The 13,256-nt window shown below is 34.9% G+C and overlaps 1 protein-coding gene across 3 annotated transcripts in view; it reads right to left on the bottom strand.

Moving 5' to 3' along the window:
• The window catches only part of EXOC6B (exocyst complex component 6B), a 568,031-nt gene that overhangs the window by 279,998 nt on the left and 274,777 nt on the right, over positions 1–13,256 (bottom strand). For all 3 annotated transcript variants that reach the window (XM_064494396.1, XM_010994663.3, XM_064494397.1), the window contains one exon: positions 9,897–9,965. In XM_064494396.1, coding sequence (XP_064350466.1) covers positions 9,897–9,965 — 69 coding nt within the window. The remainder of the gene's footprint in view (positions 1–9,896; positions 9,966–13,256) is intronic.

The raw sequence follows: 13,256 nt of genomic DNA, 5'->3' as shown, positions 1-13,256 counted from the left end.
ATTATAAAAGCCAAATATCCAGAGATCTCAGCAATGGCGAGGTGTGGCATGACTTATAGGTAGATACATCAAAAGAAAGAAATAAATATGAAACATGTTTCAGGAAAGAACCGCCGGTGCAAAGGCATCATTATGAAAGAACACGGGGCCCTGCATCTCTGGAGCACAGACTATGAGGAAAACAGCAACCAGAAATGGAGTAAGAGAGATTAGCCAAGGATAGAATGTGGAAAACTATACAGAGCAAGGTAAGATGTTTACTCTGAGAACAATGAGAGACTAAAGTATTTAAAGCACAGTTTTGATATGATTTAAACTGTGCTTTAAAAGATTACTGAGCATTATACAGAAAGTAAATTATTTCTTATTCATTCTGTCAGAGCTTAAACAATTGTTGTATTATTGTGGCATCTAAAGCTGTTCCAGTGAGATGTTATTGTTTAAAAAAACAAACAAACAAACAAATGAGCACACTTGAAAAGTTCAATTTTCCCAAAGTAAGCATTTTGAAAAACCAATGCAAACATGTCTAGAAAAAAAAAATTAATCACTTTTTTTGGCCTCTTGTTTTATTGAAAGCCAAATGACATGTATGCCCATGGGTAATAAGGTCACCAGGTCAAAAGAGCAATACGACAATTATAAGAAGTAAGATTACAGTGACTACAAACCAGGGTCCATTAGTCCATACTACAGGAAAGTTATCACTATAAATGGCTTTTCCTGTGTCCTTATCAATGCAGTGCACAAAGTATCTCACCCTCAGCTTTTCCCTATGATCTATGTAGTGTTTACGCCTATCTAACCCCACCAGGCACTGGTAGGTCAGTACAAGTAGGAGGCAGCGAGATATGGCAGGAGAGTGATGAGACAATCTGTTAAGTGTCAAAGATGGACTAGGAGTCACCAAATATTTCAGGGTAAAAGTTTCCACATTAAAAAAAAAAATCTCTAAAGAAAATACTTAAAATACATTCTTATTGCTCAGAATACTCAAGGTCACCATGGAAACAAACCAGAAAGCTTCCAGCCCTGTCCAACAGCAAAAAAGATTTGAAAATGGTACCTACTTATTTCAAATTACTATTTTCACAAAGGATTTCTGATTAAAAGTTCAAATTTCTTTTCTTATTTCCCCAAAAATGCATATATTTCAAATAAATAAGATGAATTTAAAAAACAAGCCTCTTTGGAGTCTCTTACAAAGAAGCCTTTCTCTATACCTATTAAATTATAAACTTTTTCAGAACAGGAAGCATCCCGTTCATCTTTACATCTTTCACTGTATTAGGAAATGCCTGCTTAAATAAAACTTAACATGTTTACTTTCTGCAGATCTTCTCAGAATATACTTTGAATCTACTAGCATGAACTGTAAAAAACCCAAGACTGAAATATGGTACACCGAATTTCAATGACATTTAAAACAGGGTTCCTCCTCTTCTTTTTTTTTTTCCAAACAGATCAACAGATGAAATTGGTGTTCCCCAGAAATACAGCTCCAGAAACAACTTTAAGGAGGTTCAGATCATTAAGCCATATGCCTCTGGCAATGCTGGAATTCTATATCTACTACCAGCAAAAGTTATGTTTCCCTCTCTCTGTACCACCATCTTTGGAAATGTCAAATAAGAAACAAACAAATAAATAAACCCTTATTCACAAATTCTAAGCACCTAGAATTCTGCATATAGGCCTTCCTCGTGTCTTAATTTCTACCATAAGAGTAGGAAATGACCCCACTTGTATTTACACCAAAACCAGATACTTAAATATTCATTCAAGTGCCTTAGTAAAAAAAAAAAAAAAAAAAAAAAAAAAGGAAAGAGTTTAAAAAATGAATTTTTACTACAGTTATATAAAGTAAATACAAGTCAATAGTCTCAGTGTTTAAAACAGAATCAGGATAGCTCTTTAAAAACAAAAAAAACAGGTTATGGTAAAGGTACAATCAATTTTAATGAAAACTAAAAAATCAGTCAGAGCTCTATTTATTAGCATTCACTGCCAGATCAGTGGTCTGTGAGAAGCATTGTCAAAACCTGTGTGAGGCTGGAGTATGAATATCTCTTTCATTTGCCAATCAACCATCTAAACATCAAGATGCAGCAAAAATGTTCTGCTATTTTTTTAAGGGGGGGTGTCTCATTTTTTTAAATCAGTAACAACAACAACAACAAAAAATCTGATTTGATTAAAAGTTCAAATCTCAAAATACACCCAATCCTTCAGATTTGCCTTAAGTCTATGCTCCAATTTCTGCTACTAAATTTACTTCTAAAGAGCAAAGTGCCATCTGACATAAGTACAGGAAGAAGAACACAAATCTTACCTCTGGTGCCAATAAAAAACAATTTCAGAGTAAGGCTAGTCTTACTAAGTGAGGTGTTTTCCTCATATTTACCACACAAATGCGTCACTTACTTAATGTAGTCAAATTTGTATAGCACTACGAGACTGCTGAACGAAGTATTATAAAAAAACCCAAGACAATAATATTGTAAATACATGTATAAGAAACAACCCTTTAACTATCACGACTCAAAAGGATCTTGAAAGTCTATCCTTGAGAATGCCAAAACTAATCACTTTTCTTTAAATGAAAACTCAGTAGTGTTTTAAACTCTTCAAGTACTTATTTCCCAAGTGCTTTTATATAATAGCCAACTGCTACCACAAAGCCTTTTAAGTAATTTTATTAAGTAATTCCCGTAACACTTAAGAAAACATGTGCCACTTAGAACTGCTTGTATCTTTTCCTTTTTCCACTCTCCATATCCTTTCCTCGCTATTATCTGTAGTTACATGACCATGGGTTTTGTAACGTTCCCCTAGCTGCCAGTGCAGACCATACCAAGAAAAATTCTCAGATTATAAAGGGAGAAACATATTCCAGGAAGATTCCTGCCCAGCCTACCCCACCCCATCCCCTGCCCCAGCAATGATCATGAAGGATTATAAAGAGATTATGGGTAAAATCTAACTCTGCAGCTGATTCACCTCCCCTAATTATAGCCAAGTACTTAAAAAAAAAGATATTATTAAATGCAAGTAAGAGGTAAAATATTCTAAAGTTTAACACAATTCGTTGTGTTCAGGGAAGTAAATTACTAACTACTGTTCTCATAATTATTTTTAAATCTCTGCCCTGAATCCTTCTAAGAAGAAGAATTCAGAGGACAAAACATTTAGTTTAGGTGCCAGGGCTAACTTATTCTTAACAGAAAAACAGGTCATCAGCTTGCCATGTATAATGGCTTCCCAGGGAATAAAGATTTATGACACAGAAATAAGGTCACTTTGAAATGTGCTTTTAAATTTAGATTTTGGCAAGGCTTCCAAATGTAAGAAAAACACAAGGTGGTAGAGAGTCCTTAGGGGGCTTATAAAAGGGGATACTCAAATGAAACTGGGGTAACCTCTTCTAGAGCATAGATGGATAGGCAGTCAGTAGATACCTGAAATCTAACACAGCCTGTAGTTTCCTTTAGATGAGGAATTCTTTCGAGGTCTATGGATAAGATTCGAGAGTTGGGGAAGCCTCTGAAATTCTAAGCAAAATATCAGATGCAATGTACATATGTGCATTTTGTCTGGGGAAAGGGTTCACAGCTTCCACCAAATTCCCAGAGGCTCTTTGGTGAAGAAAGTCTGAAAGAAATACTGCACTTGCTAGAGCCTTTGTAATAATGACTTCACTGCACAATGACATTCTGTATTTCTTTATATCTTAGCTGCTTCAAAGTGTCCTTTAGTGACTGAAGGAGAATTAGAAAAAACTAAGGTTTCTATGATTTATGTAACACTGAGGGGTTGCTGCCTATTGAAAAAAAAATCCGTATATTGCTCTAATTGCTATCCCTGGACCCAAAATGATAGAAATCTTGAAAGTAAAGTTTTCACTATAGTATAACACACATGCAGAAAAGTACATAAATTAGAGGTGTACATTAGTCAACATTTTTAAATCTGGGAATTTTTTTAATTGTTAATGAGCAGATGATACAGATTACTGGCAGCCAGGCCACCACAAGAAGACCATAAATGATACCCACAAACTAGGGGTATCATTACGATTACAGGTTTGCTCTCTCTGTCTCTTAATGACACCCAAGATCCTTCCTGGGGGGCATATATACACCCTTTCGGTGGTAGCAGGGTGAGTGAGCAGCAAATCTGGAGGCGAGTCAAAGATTTTACACTATATAGAGGAGCTTGAAGTACATACAAATCTTTGTCCAAACTGAGCTGGGTTCAAGGCTTGGAGTCCATAAGCATGGCAGACATCACTGGATAAATAAGAGTTTTCAAAAAGTCTGCAAGACAGACCGGTTTCTGTCTTCATTAGACAGACAGTCCAGACATCTTTTTAACTACTACTACACTACGTACAAGAATCTCATATTATTATTATTCATCACTTCCCTTCCAGTAAAATTTTTAGTTTATGTTATTTTCTCTCTTCTTAAAAAAATTATCTTAAATTACTGTAAAATGTTTATATCCTGTCCCTTACCTGCCCATCTCTAAACTGTACGTGAAGATTTAAAGAGTGTAAGTTGTTCAAAACAATTCTATAAAATCACCTACCTTTGCCCTGCACAATTCCATTTGCATTACTACGTCAAGGACCAAGTCTCAATTAACCACTGTCTGACCCTTGTTCACTTTCTTCCCTCCCCTCCTCCTGCCAAAGTTTGCCCTTCCTGCCAAAGTTCAGCACTTCCTAGAAAAGTCTCACAGCCTGTTTGATATTGTACTTCACTTTAGTCACCAAAGGAAGAATTTACAGGTGCTTGGCCCCATCTATAAGACCATGACCGAAATCTGACCTCCTGTTACAATACGTGAACTCCTGCCCTACTGATAAGGCTGGCAGATATAAGTAGGATTTTTCAAATAATCCTTTGGGAATTTATAAGCAGCACAGCCATAAAAGGGGGGTGAATGGAAGGTCGGTTTCACTAAAAATAATAAATATTGCCATGTTTATTCAAAGTGTGCCTTGTTATCCTCCAGGCCAAAAGTTCAGATAAACACTATTGTAAATGACAAATATTAGAACTTTTTGTTACTTCTGTTATGATCCTTCCGTTGGACACCAATAGAACTGTTTTCCCTTGTATAAGTCCCAGCCCTGATATTGTATGACACTGCCTGGGACTAGAGCACTGGATTCATTTGCAGGTCAAAAGGAGGGTAGCTATCTTTCAAAAAAAAAAAAATTCATTTAGTATTACATACTACTAATATTAAGTGCTAAGTGCTAGGACTTTAAAAAATGAATAAAACATGATACCTGCCCTAAAAAAGCTTACAGTCTATTGAGGAAAAAGAACACATATTTAGAATACCATGATATAATACAGTAAGCACTACTGTAAATGTGCACTGGGTCCTATAATGGTGCCCAGAGGAAGACGGTCCATTGAGCTCAACCTGAAACATCAGGAAAATTTGCTAGAGGACACAAGTGTGAAATAAATACGAATCAGTAAAATAAAAAGAAATGGGAATAATAACTCAGGCAGGACTAGCATGAGGAAAGGATGAAATATAAGAAACAGCATGGTGCATTCAAAGAACTGGAAGCATTTCAGTATCATTAAAGCAAGTGGTAAGGAGCAGGAAATACAGTAGACAAGACATGGAAATTTTGCTATATTTCTATATGCTATATTTTCTTCTATATTTCAACACTTTACTCCACAATGACCAATTAGAGAATTTTAAGCAGACAACATATATGTCAGATTTGTAATGATAGCTGGATTACTAACACTATAGTGAGAAGGAGACAGGCGTTTATGATATAAGGTAGGGAGTCAGGAGATTGTTTCCAATAATCCTGATGAGATTGAATTAGGGTGATCACTTTAGGATAGGGGAGGATGAAGTACAACTATATTTAGGAGGTAACATTTGCAAGATTTGGAGATCTGGATATTATATTGATAAAAAAGGAAGAGTTTAGGTTTTTGCCTAGTGACTAGAGAGATGATGCTGTTATTATCCGAGATCACTATAAATTCAGAAGAAGAAGAAGATTTTAGGGGGGAGGAGGAAATAATGAACTCATTTTGAAACATAAAGAGTTTGTACTGCCTGTGGAATATCCAAAAGGTTAGGTTCAATATAATATTATATATACAAATTTTAAGCACAAGGGAAAGTTGAGAAATAGAAATACAGGACTGGAAGTTAACAACACTTCAAACCATAAAAGCAGATTATACCAGTCAAGAAAGGCAGGAGAAAAAGAAGAGAAGCGGGACAAGAAAGAGGAGAAACAGAACCTCGGGAACACAGAGGGACACAAAGACGTGGAGCCCACAAGGTCCAAAACAGGTACCAATTACCAAAAAGGCTGTAAAGAAAGTCAAAGGCAGCTGAAAGGTCCAGTAAGATACAGCTTCAGGGTAGTGGTATGAACAGAGGAGAAATATACTGGGCCAATGAGAGAATAAAGAGAAAAGAAGTAGAGATAAATATTGGAATGGGAAGGAACAAGAGAGAAAAGGTTTATTTTCTCCTCAGTCCTCATTTCTGTATTCCTAAAACTTTTCTTAAAGCTTAATGTTAATATTAACTACATCAAGAAATAAGAAAATATTTGTTACAAATATTTATATTAAATAATCTACATTTAAACATCTTTGTCAATAATATTACGAGAAGTTATCTTTTACCACATAATACAAATTAGTGATTTGAGAATGGTGAAACAAATAACAGGAAAGTGACAAATTCCAGCCCCCAAAAAAGCTATGAAAAGAGTCAACCTTAGAAATTACACATGCTCTGGTCCTTGCTTTACCAAAGGAGATATTTGAGTTTTTATTTGAAGTCCCTCTAAGTCTGGAACAGCAATGTCTAAATAATAAATATATATTCCACAAAAAAACAGAGCTGAATTCCTACCACTCTCCTTGTGAGTTGCACCTTTTCAAAACTAACATCATAAATGGGGGAAGAGGCCTGTTTCTGCCATATAAACAGTGCTTTAAAAATTATGAATACTAAATATTTCAATGTTATAGAATACCAGCATAGAATTTATTTTCAAATGGGCAGTTTAAGGTCTTCCCGTTTTGTTCTCACAGTTTAAGACTATGTAGTCTGTATATTTAAAAATGTGTGAATTTTAAATAACTGATAAACTTTGCATGTTGATGGCAAGACTAGAACCTCTATCATGTCTACACTTTATGTCATATACTTTGAAAAATATCAGTAATGTGTCTAATGACCAGCATCAGAGACAAATAATTTCTGCCAGATTAACTGCCATTTATTAAATGCCAATTATGTGCTAGAGACCGAACTAGGCATTGTTCATACAACATATATAGCTGCACTAAGCAGGTAATCATTATCACATTTTATACATGCAAAAGCTAAGGTTTAGGTGACTTGCCTAACACCACTACTGTGCAAATAAATTAATATTCTTATGAATCATCATTAGAGTTCTCAACTTGAGGAAAATTTGTTACATTATCTCTATCATTAAATCTTAATAAAGCTTACAAAAGCTAGCACATACACAGTGATGAGATACAGTGCTGTCACATTATAGTTATTCAAAAGTTGTAACTTTTCTCCTGGTAGACTGTAGTTTTCTTAAAGCACAGGTCCTTGACTTACTTATCTATCTTTGCTTCTCCAAGTCCATTTCACGCAGAAGAGAAAATCAATGTGTTTATTGAATAAGTAAATGAGTAATACAGTTTGAGTTAGCATATGTTCAAACAAATGGACAACCAGCCCTTCAAATCTGTGGGTTCCACGTTCCCAGATTCAACCAACCACAAATCAAAAATACTCAAAAAAATTCCAGAAAGTTCCAAAGAACAAAACTTGAATATGCCACACACAGCAACTAAATTATCTACATTGTATTAGGTATTATAAGTAATTTAGAGATGATATGCACAGATTACATGAAATATTACGCTATTTTGCATAAGTGACTTCAGCATCTATGAATTTGGTAACTGAGGGGGGGTTCTGGACCAGTCACTCATGGATACCAAGGGATGACTGTACTGTGTTCTTTAGGTACCACTTATTTATTTATTTATTCAGTCAACTAACATTTATCAAGTACCTACACCAAGTACTGTTGGATACAACATCAAACTAAACAAACTACCCACTTTCATAGACTTTATGCTTATTGAAAGGAAATAGCAATTTGATTTTGCAATTATGAGGCTTTTAATAAACCCTGAAACTTGGTGTGAGAGCAAATATGGTTCCTTAACCATACATACTATTAAAGAGACTAAACAAAATCATGAAGCAATCATGGAGCATGGAAACAAGATGCTAAGGGAGAAAAGAGGAAGTGTGTGGCAAAGGAAAAATGTCTATTACTGCATATGTGTTTTCTGCTCAACTTTCAATAAACAGTTAACCCCTATCTCATATAAATCATTTCATAAAACAGAGAAAAGGGAAGGATGTTCAACCATTCTAATGAGGTTAATATAACATTGACTACAAACCACATAGGGTCAATACAAAAAAAAAAGGAAAGAAAACAAAACTATAGGTCTGTTAATTATGGCCATATACAGAAATTAAAGAAAAAGATTAAAAATAAATAAAAAGTAGTTAAATTCCACAGGATGAAAGCAAAAGGCAGTAATACATCTTCATCAAGTTGGATTTATCTACAGAATGCAAGGATGGTTTAATATAAGAAATATCGGTAATGAAATTCACCATCTTCATGAGCTAAAGAATAAAAACCATAGGATTATAGTAATATATTTGGAAAACAAATTCAAGAAAATTCAATGCACATTTATGTTTTCATTAAAAACTATCAGAAATCTAGGAATAACTAAAGAATATTTAACAAAGCCTATTGCAAACATCAGTTAATGAATAAACTTTAGATACATTCTCTTTGAGACTAGAAATCAGAGAAGAATGTCTACTATCACCTTATTGAAGATCCTAATCAATACAACAACACAACAAAAAGAACAAAGAGATGTATGGATAGGAAGAAAATAAAGTCAATTATCTACAGACATGATGATCAACTACACAGAAAACCTATCATAAACCAAAAAAAGAAAAAAACTATAATAACTAACAAAAGGTTGAGCAGGTAACCAGATGTAGAGTAACTTACAAAAATTGACAGTGTCTCTCAATAGAAGCAGTATTAGAAAATAAAGTAGAAAAAAGCAACAAAAACTGAACATATTTTGCTATTAAGCTAACAAAGAATGCCTAAGACTGTTACCACAAAAAAAAGCTGAATTAAATAATTTTAAAGCAGATCTTATTCTTCCACGAATGGGATGACTTAGCATTATAAAGTGGTCAATTCTTCCCACAACTTATTTATAAATTCAACCGATTCAAATAAAAATTACAGAAGGATTTTTTAATATAAATTCAAACTGATTCTAAAATATATATCTGGAAAAATAGATTCTATAAATAGTGAAGGCAACATAAAAGAGGAAAAAAGAGAAGGGACTTCTTTTACCATATATGTAGATATCCGACAAAACCAAAAATAACAAACTGTAGAGCTGAGAAACAGATTCTTGTAAATATGAAAATCTAGTGTATGTCAGAGGTACTGTCAGGAATTATCGGGTGATGTACAGATTATGTAGTAGATACAAATAGTAAAACTGAATTCATCATATAGGAAAAAGATAAGTTGAGTCCCTATAACCTACTACATGGCAACCATAAATAAAAGATTCAAGAGGAAAAGAATTATTTTTCAAATAACTGATACTCCTTAAATAATAGTGTCTCATTCCCTACTCTTAAAAATGAACAGAAAAACTATCAAAAATGAGAAAACTGAGTTTTGAATTCAATATGAAATCTTCTTTAGGCAGAGCCAGATAAAGACTCACCAGGACAGAATATATGTGAAGACATCGATAAACAGGAGAGAAATCAACCAAATCCTGGGCCCCAGGAACCTGCAAAACAAACGAGATTGTCACAAAATATTCAAACAAGGCTATTAAGAGCAACTACATGCATTTTTAATACTCCAGTGTAAAAATAAAAAAGTCAGCTCTAGCATCTAACAGAGAAACAGAAAACAAACTATGCTTCCAGAAACCTAGTTTGGGTACTTGAGCCATGGAGCTACTAAGCTGTGTGGATATCACCCACGCTGGGACACAGAACAGAAGAGTAGATAGCAGATAAGAACAACAGGGTCACTGGTCCTGCATCTGCTTTTAGAGATACATTTTGGGCCTTGGGCCTCCAAAGGGAAAAGAAGAAAGTAGGAACGTGACTTTGGTAACTTGACTTTGTCTTCTTAGACACCACTGTTTCAGTGGTCAGAAACAAAACTTGCCACTTAAATGGCCTGCCAGCCAACTTCTAAAGGGCATGAGAATCAGTAAATATTTAAGTCAGCATGCAATCAAAATACAGAAATATGCTAGGAAGAGAGAGGAGATGATGTTTTTAAAAAATAAGATAATGAATGGAAAAGTCAAGCTTAGAGTAATATCAGCAAATTAGAATATGAACAATATATACAGATTAAACCTGGGCATCGAAAGAGAAAGTAAAACAAGAAACATCAGGTGAGCACTGCAGCACCGTTACAGTGCTAAAATTGATTCATTACAATAGTGACAATGAATAAGTCACAGTTTACTTTGACCTCAATTTCCTCACCTGAAAAAGGAAACTATCAGTTGACCTACAGGAATCTGACAAGAATAAAACACTGAAAATAAATATTAAACAAAACAAAATAAAACAAAAAAAGGCAAAATTATGTAAAGAAAGAATCAAAGACCTAGCTGAAGTTTTTACGGTAACACTGGTAATTGTATGATTCATCAGAAGCTAAGCAACAGGCACTTTTAAATTGGGTTGGACTGATTCATGATTACAAGGTCAGTTTCCTTTACTTCTTTTGGGGCGCTGCTCCTTCACCAAGACGCTGTTCCTAATGAAATCTAGTCATTCTACAATTCAACAGCACAACACCTACTTCCTTTTCCCTCCAAAATCACCACATATCTCTATATATTGGTTCAAATTTACTGACTATTCTGTTCATTTGCTTTGCATCCATGAGGGCAGAGGTTAAAATCTCTGTTGAGGAACTTCATAGTTCTATATACTCTGTACGCACTCAAAACAAACTTCTAAGTGACCAAAACACTAAAGCATCTTCACGGGCTCCCTTCCTTGATTTTGAAGTGGAGATGTGAAGGAAATTTATTTTATATTTCCAGAAAATCAGGGCCTACTAGTGAAAACTGCAACTAAGGGAACAACAATCTCAAAAGAAGAAACAGAAAATTACCATAAAATTATATTTATAATAATACTTAAATTACCTAAAACTTACACACACATTTTAAAAAGATTAGAAGAGCATAGAAAAAGTTTTTGACCTCTGGAGGAAACAAAACTTTTGAAAAACTTAGAATTAATGATAATAAAGTCATTTATTATAATTATGTAATTATAAAAAGTTTAAGAAAAATTTACCTAATTTTGAATAACAAACTTCATCACAACTTTGTTTATATGTTCTTCTTCATGCAGTTTATTTACTTTGTACTGCTTTGACTCAGAATCAGTTTCACTCAAAAGGAAACTGTTTTTGAGCCATTCCTCAGACAAAGCCTTTTCACATGTCAGACCCATCCTTATAGAATGAACATCCACATTAGGGGACAGTTTCCCCAGAAACCTGTGACAAATACTCCAATGGGGCCCTTTACTAATGGGCTAAGAATAGTGGTTTATCTGGGCCAACTAAAAACATTCTTATAATTAGAGAGCGGACAAAAGTCTTTCCTGTCATCTCCACCAAATATTTACAATCAAACCTATTCTCTGTGAAGCTACTTCGACATCATCACATTCAGCTTCCAGAGCCCTGACCTGGAATTATTGGCTTTGCTCTTTCTTAGCCTCTGAAATCACAATCCAGTTAAGTCTTCCTAAGCACATGCCTTCCTGCTTCGAAAGAGGTACACACAGAAATCTAGACAAGGAAAGAAGGAGCAGAAAGTTCACAAACTTCACTTCCACCTCACCCCGCCAATAGCCTACTGTTTAGAAATCATTTTCCCTCCATGTTCCCTTCTGTGAGGAACCCGAGGAACACTGTGAGGAACCCAGAGGAGAGCTGGGAGGAGAAAGGTATGTTAAGCATGCACTGACTCATGTTGCTTTCAGCTAGATGTGTTTTCTCTGCTTCCACTAATGAAAAAGAATGACTTCCATCTACAGAAAGGCGAAGGGAAAGCAACACACACTGTACGTGAAGGAATGCCACACGTTTGGAAGGTTAAGGAATGAACTTTCAAAAACCTAAATAAATGCGAGTGGGGAAGAGCACCAGAACAAAAGTCGGTTTTTCCTGACTCACATAAATAGATTGGCCTGTTTTAAGGTTCACATTTTGATCCCCGTTTAAAATGCTAAATCTCTGTCAGAGCTGTCTTCATTCTTCTTCTCCCTTTACCCCTCCTTCCCCTCAAGTTGCAAAAAATGATTCAAGCAAGTTTAGGTTTCAGCTGGGGCCAGAGGGAGGGAGTCCAAGGACACTTTCCTAAGCTAACAATGACTGCCTCTAATGGTTTCTGTCTCCTAACAAAAGCCATGACTCCTTCTTTATCAGCTTCATCTAATTTTTCCTTTCCAAAGTAAATAACACAGCCCTTGCATTTTACACATGTCCAAGTTTGACAAATCATTATCGACTGAGACTATAACTGATAAGAGATAACTTTGTGGTAGGACGTTGTCATTTCCTCTCATAAGGGCTTTCTTTTTGAGATACAGAAACATGATTAAAATAGTTAAACATTTCCTCTGCCTGGCAGTCAGGAACTCAAGACATTAAGATACTGGGTCTGTATTTTTCTAGTTCAAATAGATCAATCTTCATCCCAACAGTAGCCACGAACAATATGCTTAAGATTATTCTGCTTTTTTAACTAGTTGTTTTCCTTAAGAATTCACAGGAAATAATTTCATCACCAAGGACAGCAGCTGCCTAATTCTCTATATAGTTTCTGAATGGAGTGCCTTTTGTCAGCTCAAACCTCTTTATTTTCGAGGAGCAAATAGTAAATAAAATTTTAGATTATGTAACTAAGAAATCTATGCCTCAGAGCATGTTTCAATATTACACAAATTAAAAGAACCTGGACATAATTTAAAGTAACAGATAAATAACAAGCTGTTAAAAGAATGTACAGGTGACTGAACTCAACATCCAC

The sequence above is a fragment of the Camelus dromedarius genome, chromosome 15 (assembly GCF_036321535.1).
Source record: "Camelus dromedarius isolate mCamDro1 chromosome 15, mCamDro1.pat, whole genome shotgun sequence".
Taxonomy (NCBI): domain Eukaryota; kingdom Metazoa; phylum Chordata; class Mammalia; order Artiodactyla; family Camelidae; genus Camelus; species Camelus dromedarius.
Note: the sequence above shows the minus strand (reverse complement) of the source record. Positions and strands in the feature narration are given on the sequence as shown.